A 14305-nucleotide genomic window follows, 5' to 3' on the forward strand; every position below is an offset into this window, starting at 1 on the left:
ACCCTCTGCAATGCACATGTTCAAATCCATCTTGTGAAGGCCAAGAGGCTGGGGCATGCAGGTGAGCAGGTGGATTGTGTCTGTTCACCTGGGGAGATGCACCCAGCATCCACCGGGTAGCTGCTCTCTGGGTGGATGTTGGCCATTCTGTGGCATAGGTTTCCTTTCCTTCCCTTACCTGCTGTGGGTGGGAATTAGAGGGCTAGAGGGGAGGCCTGGGGGACTTAGATACCTTCCCCTATGACCGTCGTGAGTCCACACTCCCAGCCACATGTGACAATGGATCCATCGCATATCCCCAATCACACTGTGGTTGGCCCAAAACCCCATCAGCACAGCTGGCAAGGAGCTAGAATATGTCTGCTCACTGTCACTGGAAAGAAGACAGAAGCAGCAACAAGAAACTGCTTTGGGGGACAGGAGGCCCCTTCTAAGCAACCTTGTGTGACTAGTGAGAGTTTCAGTATAGTCCTTAACAGCACGGATTTGGGAGGCCGACAGAGCTAGGCTTGAATGCTAAAGTCGTGTGACTCTGGCAAGCACTGAAGCTCTCTGAGTCTGATTTCACCTCCGGGGCTGTGCCCTCATTGCTAGAGGGGTTTCATGAGAAGGAAAGTGGATGACATTTGTAGAACACACACAGTAACAGTTCTTATTTTTATTTTTATTTTTTTCTTTGAGACGGAGTCTCACTCCGTCGCCCAGGCTGGAGTGCAGTGGCGTGATCTTGGTTTATTCACACCATTCTCCTGCCTCAGCCTCCCAAGTAGCTGGGACTACAGGTGCCCGCCACCACGTCCAGCTAATTTTTTTGTATTTTTAGTAGAGACGGGGTTTCACCGTATTAGCCAGGATGGTCTCAATCTCCTGACCTTGTGATCCGCCCGCCTCGGCCTGCCAAAGTGCTGAGATTACAGGTGTGAACCACCATGCCTGGACAACGGTTCTTATTCTTAACAGGTTTTTGCATCTTACAGCTTCTAAGGAACGGCCCAGTTTATTAATAACCATCACTTGCCTAGGATTTTATAGTCAGCAAATCATTCTTAGGTACCTCATCCCAGCTGCGCCTCACAGTAGCTCAGTGAAGTAGGCACTGTCACCACCCTGTTTAGCAGTGAGCAAACTGATGCTTGGTAACTTAACCCAGGTTCCTCAACTGCAAATAAGGTCATCTGGACTCTAGAACCTGTAGTCTTGCCAGTATTCCAAGCTCTCTGGACCCTCCGTCTTCTGCTTGGGACCAGAAGAGTTTCAGCTTTCAGTTTGTTTCGGATTTTAGAATATTTGCATGATACTTCCTGGTTGTGTGCCCCTAATCCAAAATCCAGAATCCTCCAGTGAGCGTTTCCTTTAGCATCATGTTGGGGCTCAAGAAGTCTTGGATTTTGGCGTGTTTCAGATCTCTGATTTTCAGATTAGGGATGCTCAATCTATATAAAATGCTGGGAGAAGGAAAAAAAAAATTCAGTGAAGAAAAAAAGTAATGAGTAGTGGCTGAACTGTCTGCGGAATCTCCAGTGCCACGTTAGGTCTGGCAGAGACACAGAGGAGAAGAGAATTAATATTCATTGAGCACCTTTTCTGGTGCCTAGGACTGTGCTGGGCACTTGTGTCATTACTGTCTCATTTGTCCAGCCCAGAGCAGGCAGATGCCATCTCCCTAATTTGTAGCCAACACCACAGGGATGATGACAGGCCTGATGATAAGTCCTGCCTTTGAGCCCAGCTCGCCTCTCTCCACTGTCTCTTTGTTTTCTACCAAACAGCCTCCCCTTAAGCCAAAGTCAGCAGCAGGTAGCTCTCAGTGTTCCCCTTTGAGGCTTGGCATCCAAGGCGGGCACAGAATCTTGAAAGTCATGATTCAGGCCGGGCACGGTGGCTCAAGCCTGTAATCCCAGCACTTTGGGAGGCCGAGACAGGCGGATCACGAGGTCAGGAGATCGAGACCATCCTGGCTAACACGGTGAAACCCCGTCTCTACTAAAAAAATACAAAAAACTAGCCGGGCGCGGTGGCGGCGCCTGTAGTCCCAGCCACTCGGGGAGGCTGAGGCAGGAGAATGGCGGGAACCCGGGAGGCGGAGCTTGCAGTGAGCTGAGATCCGGCCACTGCACTCCAGCCTGGGCGACAGAGCGAGACTCCGTCTCAAAAAAAAAAAAAAAAAAAAAGAAAGTCATGATTCAGGGAAGGATCACTCCCCTTGGAAGAGTTCAAGTATTGGAGACAGCAACAGTGGACTCTGTGTTTTCTCACCGGTGTGGGGATCTGTGCAGATTGGGGGGTGGGCCGCCACATCCATTGGCAACCGAGGACTCGGGAGACAGACGCTGTGAGAGACACTGAGTAGCAGCTGCCTCAGGCTCTGAGCTAATGCAGGAGGTGACTAGCCTGGTGCTAGCTTTGGCCGAACCTCCTGGATTGATGGCATGCCGAATAGGCGGGATGCCTGGGAGAACCAGCTCTCCTAGCCTTGGAAGTCAGAGAGGCCTGCCCTGGTTTGAATTACAGCTTGGCCACTTCCTGGCTGTGCGACCTTAGGCAGGATCCTCACCTTCTCTGAGCCTTAGTTTCATCATCTGTAAAATGGGTTTAACAATAGAGGTTGTGTATGTATAGCGCCTGGCACGGTCCCTGGCGTGTCCCCCGAACTTATTCTGCCAAGCGGCAGCACTAAGAGACCAATTTGGGAGTCACAGAAGGTTTATGCTTTCTGGGCCCCTAAGGACCAATTTACTCTACGTGCATTTATGCAAGCATTTCCAGTGGACCCTGCTACAGACTAGGTGGGAACCGGGGAGACTCAGCATATAGAACCCCCTGAGGGCCTCGAAGAGGACAGCCTGCCAAGCTCCCATGTCAGGAGCCATCAGCCTCCAGTGTGGCTTTGCTGGGTCACGTAGCCACAAACGTTCAGGACAGAAGTGCAGCCGTTGGCCCGGGGTAGCAGGGGCGGGGGAGGCTCTAGCCATTCAGCCTTTCTGGAAGGAGCTTTGTAGCCTGGCACCTGTGGCTGGAGTTCAGATGTTACCCGAGGATTTGGGCTTTCTTTTTAAAAACAAGAAAAAGGAAAGAGCAGAAGAAAACCATGCCAGCGCCTCCTGGACGAAGGGAGAGGCAGACTGCCGTCGGCCTGCGTGTGAAGCGCTTTATAAGCTCTGTATTTATTATTTCTTGCTCACCATTAAAATCAAATGTACTCAGTGCTTTTGTATTCAATACACATTTAACCCTGCCGACTTAGATTTCTCAGGTTTTAAATCCAGTGGGGAATTGGCTGGCTTCCCAAGTTTCCCCTCCAGTCCCCCTTGAACAGAGCTGGAAATCTCTGTTTAGCATTTTCTCCCCTGGCGCGGCTGGGATCCTCACACTGGTGGGGCCAGTCACTGTTGTGTGTGCCTGTGGGTTTCTTCCTTCATCCCCCATACCCACCCTTCCTAAGCACCCCAGAAAGATGGGTGTGATGGCTGAAATATGACAAGACTTGTCTGCATAGTCTGTGATTCAGGCTTCATTAATAAACCATTTTGTCTGTATGTGTCTGTGCCTGGTTGTGGCCCGCCGCCATGCACGTGCGAGGGTGCGTGTGCGTGAGTGTGTGATTCATACATGTGCCTTCACCTCTTGCGCGTGCCTCTGTGAGTGTGCATTTCTGAGATAGTGTTTACGTGGAAGTCTGGAGGCCTCAGTATATCTCGGGATGGTCATGTCTGTGAGTGTAATTTTGTGTCTGGCTTGTCCACACCAGTCAGGTGTGTGTAACTCTGGGTAGGTCAGCAGCTGTGCTGGTGACCAACCGCCTCTGGGTCTGGTGTCTTTCTCTCCCTCCCCAGCCTCCGCGGCTCCGGCTCTGTGCTCCCCACCCCCGCCCCTCCCCCACTGCTCTGTCTGTTTTATCATCCCTAATGAAGCAGTCTCCTCCACCGATCCCGCTGATTGCCAACCCATTCCTTTTGTTTGTTGGCGCTGAGCCATTCAGCGGCACTCTGACAGCTCAGCTCGTCTAATTAGCTCTGTTGTTCTTTTTCCCCATGTTTCACCACGTTGCAAGTTCAGTTGAAGTTGCCACAAACTTAATCCCCCCATTTCAGCCACAAGTTCACATTCTTAACCCGCCTTTATTGTAGCAAGGAGCAGCCCTGTGCAAGGACGAGCTGACAGGCCTTAAAGTCTGACCTTTCCTGAAAGCTCTGCCTCAGGGCCCCCCGGGGCAGGGGCAGAACTGCTCCTTCACCCTACCCACACTCCCGCCTTTTGTGGGGAGAAGTTGGGGGTGGGGATCATTCCAGCCAGGTGACCCTGTTGACCAGCTGCCAGAGCTGGGGAAACCAGTTCAGAGTTAGAAGAGGTGCGGGGATATCCACTTGTTTATTCAGCACATGTTGCCTGAATGTGAGCTGTGTGGCAGGCACAGTTCTAATCACGATGATACTAGCAACGTCATTATGCACTTCTCAGATTCCGAGCAGCAATGTTCACTTGTTCCTAAAAATCTTGCTGAGCGACCATGACACCCAAGGCAGTCCACAGAATGCGAGGCAGGGATAAGAGAATCCTAAAACTCATCTTCTAACTCAGAGACACCCACTCTTCGTCTTCCTTTTGTTGTTGACAAGAAGGGACATCCAGGTCACAGAGGAGCAGGATGAACATTTATTGAGCCCCCACTGTGTACCAGACCCCATGTGGGGGACTTGCCCTGTATCCGGTCTTCACAATCACCCCATAGACGAAGACAGCCAGTTTGGTGGAATGCATTTGGTGTTTACCACATCCCTGATCTGCCAAACCAGTCTGAGATCAGACTGGCCACTCCACAGGAAAAACTTTGGTTAGATCACACGTGCACAGACCTGAGGGCTTGATGAGACTCCATAAAAACTTGTCTTTTATGCAGCCAGCTTCTGTCATCTGTGTTCCTAAGCCATTGTGCCGTGTCACCCACAAGCTTCTGGGGGGCGGGAGGTGTGATGTTCAGGAGAAGGGGCGGGCAGGAAATGGAGTGTGTGCCTGCTGTCCTTCCCTGTCTTGTCCTGGAAACTCAGCAGCTGTGGCATCCCATCCGTGGAGAAAGCAAGCCCCCTGCCCCGGCAGGCTTGGTGGTTTTTATCGGCAATGAAATTCAGAGATAGACTTTCTCAGCTTAGCTCTCAACCCATCCCTCTCAGCCACTGGGACTGTACGGAGATGACCGTGCCAAATTAAAGCCGTGGAATGTCAATTGGACCAAATGAGTATACTTCTAAGGGCACCTACAAATTCTCAGCCTAACATCCATCACGGGCTCTGGCAGGGGATGAGGGTGCCTTTCTCTGTGGGCCCTCATCTTGGTTTTCAGACGCAGTAGGTACGAAAAACCCATCCCGCTGTTGCAGCAGCAGCTGTGGAGTTAGGAAGCTGGGTCCTTCCTGATGTACCCGCTGGAGGCCCTCCCACTAGGTCTGCTCAGTGCATGTAGCTACGCAAGATGGGCAGCATCCAGGCTGAACTCTGCTGGGAGGACCGGCATGGGGATGCCCTGGGAAACAGAAAGACGATTTGTAGTGGCACTCTCTCATGCCTCTCTTATTTAGAGAGGAAAATAAGCACCCTGTGATTCTGTTGTAAAAAGAGCAAACTAAGCATGTGCACCCTAAAAACAGGTGTGAGCACAACCTTTTCTTTCTACAAAACCAGCTTCTGGGCGTCAGAGGAAGATGAGAGGGAATTGTCATTGATAAGGGACTCTTGGTTCTGGGTCCTATGTAGACATCATCTCATTGGACCCTCACTGCAGCCCTGCAAGGAAGCCAATGGAACTATCCTCATCTTGCAGATGAAGAAACCGAGCTTTCCAGGAGCACCTTTCTGATTTAAATAGACCACAGAATTCCAGTTAATGTGTCTATCTGCTGCCTATTAGATGGTGATGCTTCTGTGATAGGCTGGGCTATTGTAGCCCGTAGCTTGGAAATTTCCTAAACATTTTTGGGGGGTGGGGGTGTTTATCCAAATCTTCAGAATGTTCCTGTCTGGCTTTTCCAACTCACTCCTTCTTGGGGTCTCCCCCTGTACTCCTCTAGGTGCGCCCACCTCGTCCTCATGTTGTTAAGAGACCAAAGAGCAACATCACAGTGGAAGGCCGGAGGACGTCTGTGCCGAGCCCTGAGCAGTGAGTATCGCACCTCTCCCCTCTGTCTGCAAGAACCCTCCGTCTGCGGGGCCAGCACTTTGTGGAGCTCCAGCGTGTAGCCCTGGCCTTTGTGAGGCTTCCCCGGGGCCCCCAGTGGGTGTTTCACAAAGGGGTCATTCAGCGAACAAGGCTTGATCTCTTACTCGGTCTGGTTGTCACACCAGCGGGAGGCCCCAGAGGCCAGGGAGCCAGGCACTTGGGCTGGATTTCGAGTGGTGGGGTCCAAAGCGTACTTGGCTGGGTTCAGAAGAAGGTCCTAGGCCTCTTGTGCTGAACATACCGAGTCAGTAGGTGAGGGTTAGAGCCTGGCGAAGGAGGCCAAGTGTTGAACTGGGTCCACCCACCTTCCTAGGCCTCCATGGCCGAGATCTCTACACAAGACTGCCCTTATCCACTGTCCCAGCCCCACCAGGACCCTTTGCCCACCTGTGCTGGAGCATTTATGTTACTGTGGTTTTTCTTTTTTTTTTTTTTTTTTTTTGAGACAGAGTCTTGCTCTGTCGCCCAGGCTGGAGTGCAGTGGCCGGATCTCAGCTCACTGCAAGCTCCGCCTCCCGGGTTCACGCCATTCTCCTGCCTCAGCCTCCCAAGTAGCTGGGACTACAGGCGCCCGCCACCTCGCCCGGCTAGTTTTTTTGTATTTTTTAGTAGAGACGGGGTTTCACTGTGTTAGCCAGGATGGTCTCGATCTCCTGACCTCGTGATCCGCCCGTCTCGGCCTCCCAAAGTGCTGGGATTACAGGCTTGAGTCACCGCGCCCGCCCGGCCCGCTGTGGTTTTTCTTACACATCTCCCTGAGATGCCGCGCTCCCTGGGTGTTATGCCCGGCATAGAGTCAGGTGAATGAGGGAGGCAGAAAGACAAGCAGTGGCCTGAGGTGGAGCTGCCTGTGGGGGGCGAGGCAGAAGGCTGCAGACAGCCCCGAGTCCAGACCAGAGCCGTCTGCAGAAGGTAGTGCTGCTTCCCTTTGTCCGCAAGGCGCACAGCCCTCGGTCTCTATCCAGACAACTCAGTGACTACACCCTGGCTTCCTGTGATGCCTTGAAAAAGTGCATGAGTTCATCTTGGTCTAGGATTGTTGGAGGAGTCAGAAAAATTACCCCAGGGATCCTGAAGTCATTGGGGTGGAAAGGGGAAGGCCCCCGTGTCTGGCTGGCTCTCAGAAAATGTCTCAGGGAAAGACGGTAAGGGACATGGCAGGTCCTAGACAGAATTGGAGTGAGAAGGGGGAAAAATGATTTCAAACTGTCAAGCTGGGGCCTAACCCAAGTTTCAGTTCACTTCAGCTCCCTGGGATTCTCTGGTTAATAGTAAGGGGAAGGAATCAGCCCACCCAGACAGCCCTCAGACTTTGCCCAGAAAGTCCTGGAATTATGTGTGCGTGTGTGTGTGTGTGTGTGCACGTGCTTGCACACAAGGATGCTAAGTTATGAGAAATTTGGAAGAGAGGACTCCTGAAGTTGGATTAAGTTTAACTTTTGCTCTGCACAATAGCCTGGTGGGAACATTGAGGGATGGATTATGATTGCCCCCTTGTGGAGAGAATGCTGCATGGCACCTGAGTGCCTCCGACTACAGATTCTTCCTTAAGGGGATGAAATTTGTCACATTTCTTTAAAGTCACACCTTTAAAACTGGACTAAGCCTTTTAGACACTGTACCAGGATACAAGGTCACAGGCCTGTTGATATTGAGATGTAAACCCAGAATATTCTCGCATTACACAGAAACACCATTGCAACACCAGCTACACTCCACATCCTACAGAAAAGCATTACCCATTTTGTGGCCAAGTTCCCGATGAGAGGCTGGACCTCTTCATCACATTGACTTACGCCGTTGCCTTTCCAGACCGGGCAGAGGGGCTGACTCCGCAGTGTGTGCCAAACAGCCAGTGTCTGATGATCCCGTTTTCCTGCTTATCACCTGAGCCGTGTCAGTATCACTTTCGGGTTTGTTGGTTGGTTAGTTGTTTCAATATGCCCTGTTTTCTACTTCTGTTGGGAAATATTTAGAGTTGAAATAAACCAGTGGGAGCTTGGGAGCCAGTTTGGTGGTTGACAAACTAACAGTGATAGAAAACAAATGACAGGTTTTCTGTGAGCATATGTCACAGCGGCTCGGGCCCACAAGGAGATAGAGGGGTACGTTTCAGGACATCGTTCCAAGGGTTTCTGTTCAAGTGTGTTTAACAAGGAAGGGGAGGTTGTTCTCCCATAATGCCAGTGGCATTTCTGGTGCAACCGGGGTGTTTTTCTACGCCTCTTCCCATGCAGCCTCCCCACCCCCCCACTGTGCTCCACCCCTTCCAAATGCCATGTCACAACAGCATTTGGATGTGTTTTTCTCAACTGTCATCAGCTCCAGCTGGCAGGACCAACTTCTTGAAACACAGGAAGCATCCAGCGGAAAATATTTTAATAAAACAGACTCCTCATAAAATATTGTTCGGGGGAGGGGGGAAGAAACCGACTCCACCAATCTGTCGGCATTGTATTGGGAGATGTGAGAAGCCAGGCCGGCAGCAGGGGCCCGATCCTAATGGGCCTTTGTTGGGTGGTGGTTCCGTGTTGGGCACACAGACTCGGTGCCTGGCCCTTTAATCTGGCCTGGGTTTTCTTGAATCACAGATCTTCATCTCCACTGGGAATATCAAAGTGCTTGGGAAACTTAGAGGACCAGGGCGGCAGAAGGGGATGCAGGATCTTTGAAGTGGAGGGAAGAGATCCATTCCTTCTGACTTCTTGCTCCAACTGTCACTTCCAATTGCACATTAAATAATTCCAGCACTTTAGGAGGCCAAAACGGGCGGATCACCTGAGGTCAGGGGTTCGAGACCAGCCTGGGCAACATGGTGAAACCCCGTCTCTACTAAAAGTACAAAAATTAGCCGAGTGTGGTGGTGCACCCCTGTAATTCCAGCTACTCGGGAGGCTGAGGCACAAGAATCACTTGAACTGAGGAGGCGGAGGCTGCCAAAAACTGAGATCACACCACAGCACTCCAGCCTGTGCAACAGAGACTCTGTCTCAAAAATAAAATAACCAGCTCTATGGACAGCAAGTTAGGGCTGATTGAGAGCAAGATTGTCTCCTGGAATAGCTGACTCTCTGGCCAGTCCACCCGTGAAGTTCATTTCTTCCTTCTCAGCGGATGTCCATCCTTCCGTCGTTCCATCTGTCCATTCATGCATTCATTCATTCAGCAAGTAACTTTGAAAACCTACTAGGCACAAGCACGTAATATTTTTTTTAAAGGAGGCCTTAAAAGGGAGTTCCCATGCTGACCCTTGGTTGACTTGCATTCTCCCAAAATGAAATTTTCCTGTGTCAAATTTTCTTTCTGAATCAACGGTAGGTTTCCTAGCCCCTTAAAACTGGCCGTTGACAATTGGAAGAAGACTTCAAAAAGATTTCCGGGGGAAACATTCCCTCTACTTTTCAGGTGACATTACTTGGTTAATATTCAGTTACTAAATCTCTTCAAGAAGTACTGGCTACTTCCATTACTATTCAGAGCACAGCTAGTTGATGGGATGCCCGGGGCTTCCCTGGGGCAGGGATCAGGGTAGGAGGGATCCTGCAGGGGAGGCTGTGGGTTAGACACCAGTCAGCAGGGGGTACAGTGGAGCACCCATTGATTTCTAGGCCCTCTTGGGCTAGCATCGTTTCTTCCAGAGTGGGAGCTCAGGCTCAGAACGTGGATTTGACCAGTCTTCCCAAGGTCACCCAGTTGAAAAGTGACCGGGCCAGCATTCACAATTCTTGATTTCATTCTCTCCATGACACTCTTGATGCTGTCCTTGGAACGGGGCCCTTGAGGGTCCGTCTTTAGGCTGGCTTTGCCCAGAGAGAGCTCCACATCCTAAAATGAGATGGCCTGTCTAGCAGACCACCCTTCCTCTCTGGTTCCCTGAAGGCTGGAGTTCAGTCTGAACTGGATCTGTTCAGTCTTCTTACCACCAAAGAGACCATGTGCGCTCGTGCCTGACTGTTTCTTCTTGGGGAAGGAAAGAGAAATGACATTTACCAAACATCCCTTAAGATTGTCAAAGGTATTAGCTGGGCATGATGCCATGTGCCTGTGGTCCCAGCTAGTTGGGAGGCTGAGGCATGAGAGTTGCTTGACCCCTGGGGAGTTGAAGGTTGCAGGGAGCTGAGATCATGACACTGCAGTCCACCCTGGGCCTCAGAGTGAGACCCTATCTCAAAAAATAAAAAAAGATTGTCAGAGGTAGGTGGTAGCTTTCCCATTGAACAGACAGAAAAATTGAGGCTCAGAGAGACTTTCAGTAACTTGCCCAAGGTTTCTCGGGGCCAGAAAATGGTAGGATCGGCTGTCTGATGACAGAGGCCTGGTCCATTCTTCTCTACTATCCAGGCTTTCTGTTAAGACCTAATTATCCTCATGTGCTTCTCTGACTAGTGGGGATGATGGCTGTGGCAGTGAGGTTCACAGCTTCCCTCCTATTAAAAGTGGGCCATGGCCAGGTGCGGTGGCTCACGCCTGTAATCCCAGCACCTTGGGAGGCTGAGGAGGGTGGATCACTTGAGGTCAGGAGTTCAAGACCAGCCTGGCCAATATGGTGAAACCCCATCTCTACTAAAAATACAAATAATTAGCTGGGTGTGGTGACACATGCTTGTAATCCCAGTTACTAGGGAGGCCAAGGCAGGAGAATCGCTTGAACCCAGGAGGTGGAGCTTGCAGTGAGCCGAGATCACACCACTGCACTCCAGCCTGAGTAACAGGACAAGACTCTGTCTCAAAAAAAAAAAAAAAACCAGAAATAAAACAGGCTGTGGTGGTTTCTGCGGGCTGTGCACGGCTGCCAGGCCCCAAGTTATTTTCCTTTTGGCCTGCCAGATATAGGGGAATTGCCCATCCAACTGGGTGCTTGGAAAGAGCCAATGGCAGGCTCTGAAAGGCAGCGTTGTGGTCTGAGCTGCCGGGCCCCTCAGGGTGGCACACTGTACGCAGACTAAGGCCAAGGCAGGGAGTGACACATTGATCCTGGGGAGCATCTCTCTGCCAGGCAGCTAGTCATTTGTTCCCTGCTGGGAGGCGGCAGTAGGGGCTGGGGCACTGGCCCTCACAGAGTTGCTGAGAGTATGGAGGGAGATAATTATAGGCATCTACCACCTGTTTAATCTTCACAGCCCAGATATAGGGCTGTCTTCTGAGTCTTAAGGGTTAAGGGGCTTGCAGCTGGTTGTGGATCCGACGTGCCCCTCCTGACCACCTGCATGCAGAGCCAAGTTCTTTCCACTGCACACCTTGTCTCCTAGTGGGTGAGACACTGAACACCCTCCAGTCACGTGAGGGTCTTGACTGGCTGCATCCTGGTTATTTGAAGTTCCACTGTACTAAGTAAGAAGGGTCCAGACTCAGCCACCAGGGCCCAGGGCTGTTGCCCAGCTCACCTCTCTGGCCAGATCCGTGCAAAATCTGCTCTTTTCAGGTAATTTTTGGTTTGTGAAAATTACCTGGTAGCCTGATAGACAATCTGGAATGTTAGGGGAAAGAGGTAAATTCATTCTGAATCCCATTGCTTTCATTCCACTACTTATTAGCATTCCTGGAGATCCCTGCCCAGTCTTTATCCTGCATGTCTTTTACAGAGCTGCAACTTCCTTGCAATATGCCAGCATGTGGACTTGTTCCTTGTGTGTCTGTGACCTCTGTTGTGTGTGACTGCAGAGGATCTCATTGTGTGTATGCTCGTGGTCTGCATAACTATTGCCCTCATACTGGATCTTTACATCCTTTCCAGGTTTTCATTAATATGAAAAAATGCGAGGGTAAATATCCTTATTCTAGGCTGGGCACGGTGCCTCATGCTTGTGTCCCAGCACTTTGGGAGGCCGAGGTGGGTGGATCACTTGAGGTCAGGAGTTCGAGACCAGCCTGGCCAACATGGTGAAACTCCGTCTCTACTTAAAATACAAAAATTAGCCGGGCGTGGTTGCACACAGTTGTAATCTCAGCTACTCGGGAACCTGAGGCAGGGTAATCACTTGAACCCGGGAGGCAGAGGTTGCAGTGACAGAGATCATGCCACTGCCCTCCAGCCTGGGCAACAGAGTGAGACTCAAAGAAAAATGGAATTATTGACAACTCCCATTAACTGGGAATGTGCTAAGCACTTTACGTACACCATTTCATTTAATCCTCGCAAGAAATATGTAGGGGGAGCTCTTATGAGATCTATTTTATAGAAATAGCTGAGACTTTAAGAGATCGTCACTGCCCTTGGTCACACAGCTAGTTAGTAGCAGACCTGAGCCTCAAACATGCCTCTTTAATACCAAAAGCCTTTACCCTTAACTAGTCATTAGAAGATTTCTGCTTCATATTGCTGGACAACTTTCTGAAGAATTGTACCCCCTTATACCCTCACCAGAAGTGGGCTCCTAGACGTCTGGTTCTGATGGACCCAGAGAAACATGTGACTGGCATTCAAACATGCGTCCGAATCCTTCTGGACAAGGAAAACTCCTGCAGGCCATGCTAGCTAGGTAGACAGTCTGTACCCCAAATGCCCAGCCCCTCCTGCCTAGGAATTGGAGTGTCTGATCCTCTGAATTGCACCGCGTGACCCCAGCACCAAAGCCCCAGAAGATTAAAATAAGATCAGAAGAAGCTGCCAGAAGCATTTAGTGAGAAAACCCCGCCTGAAGTCCAGGTCTCAGAATGATTTGCAAGGGACTCTTTGGACACTCGCACACATGCTCTGGCAAAAGCTGGCGTGCTGCTTGTGCACGTTCAACAGCCTCGCCCTCCTCGGGCCTGGGCTCAGCTCAGCCTCGGCAGTTCAGGTGCTCCCAGCTGTGGATCACGAAAGGGTAGAGCAGTTTCCGTCCTGCACAGCCCCACAGCTGCCCTGGGGGCGTGGGCCCATCATTTGGATGGCGGCCTGGTGCATGGGCAGAATTCTGGCATCCAACAGGCCTGAGTCAGCCTTCTGGCCCACCAGGCACCAGCCTGGAGGCTCTGGGCATGTCTCCTGGCCCTCCTTTCTTAACATGGTGCCTATTAACATCTCCAGGAGTGTGGCTGGGGAAAAAGCCCACAGGAGGCACTGGCATCCTGAGTGAGCAGGGCGTGTGGCCTCCCTTCTGGCCTTACCTCTTGAGGTGGCTGCCACAGCCTCAGCACTCTGACACTCCCAACACCTCCCCCACGAACCGCCCACTCTCCTCCCTCCCATGCCCACAATCCCCTGCGCGTCTCCGGATCTGGCAGTGACCTGCCATGTTGTAGTTTTCTCTTTATCTCACACACACACACACACACACACACACACACACACACCAGGCACACCAGTAGTCTGTGAGCTCCTCCTCAGCTTTGACTCTCCAACTCCTGGACCACAGCCGAGCCCAGACCTCTGCTCGGAGATGTTTCCTGGGTGAATGAAGAAAGGAATCTGTGGGCCGGGCGCGGTGGCTCAAGCCTGTAATCCCAGCACTTTGGGAGGCCGAGACGGGCGGATCACGAGGTCAGGAGATCGAGACCATCCTGGCTAACACGGTGAAACCCCGTCTCTACTAAAAAATACAAAAAACTAGCCGGGCGAGGTGGCGGCGCCTATAGTCCCAGCTACTTGGGAGGCCGAGGCAGGAGAATGGCGTGAACCCGGGAGGCGGAGCTTGCAGTGAGCTGAGATCCGGCCACTGCACTCCAGCCTGGGGGACAGAGCGAGACTCCGTCTCAAAAAAAAAAAAAAAAAAAAAAAGGAATCTGTGAAGGCAGAGTGTGGCTTGCTGTCAGGTGCCTGGGAGGCCGGGGAGGTGCATCCAGTAACAACCACAGACAGGTAAAGAGCACCTACTGTGTGCCAGGTGTGATTAGGACGTGCGTATGAAGCTGCCAGTGCATCCCCGGCCCTCTAAGAGCCAAGAACTCTGCTCAGCCCCAGGAGCAAGTCTCCAAGATGCCAGCTGGGCCCTCAGCCCCAGGGGGTAGGGGCAGCTGTCTGGGCTCTACCCCCTGGCAGGGTGCCAGGGCCCACTCCCAGAGCAGCCAGCCGTTCAAACACATGAGCAGAAGGTCACAGACCCAATTAGCAGGGCTAGAGGCCTCTCACTCTCACTCTCTCTCTTTCTCTCTGTCACACACACACACACACAC

General features: G+C 51.6%; 1 protein-coding gene across 17 annotated transcripts in view; it reads left to right on the plus strand.

Moving 5' to 3' along the window:
- DENND1A (DENN domain containing 1A) overlaps positions 1-14305 on the plus strand; it is a 545711-nt gene that overhangs the window by 515589 nt on the left and 15817 nt on the right. For 14 of the 17 annotated variants that reach the window (XM_045372599.2, XM_045372603.2, XM_045372601.2 and 11 more), the window contains one exon: positions 6063-6151. In XM_045372599.2, coding sequence (XP_045228534.2) covers positions 6063-6151 — 89 coding nt within the window. The other 3 variants (XM_045372607.3, XM_045372608.3, XM_065530104.1) reach the window with 3 other exon arrangements.

This window comes from Macaca fascicularis, chromosome 15 (assembly GCF_037993035.2).
Source record: "Macaca fascicularis isolate 582-1 chromosome 15, T2T-MFA8v1.1".
In the NCBI taxonomy this organism is placed as follows: Eukaryota; Metazoa; Chordata; class Mammalia; order Primates; family Cercopithecidae; genus Macaca; species Macaca fascicularis.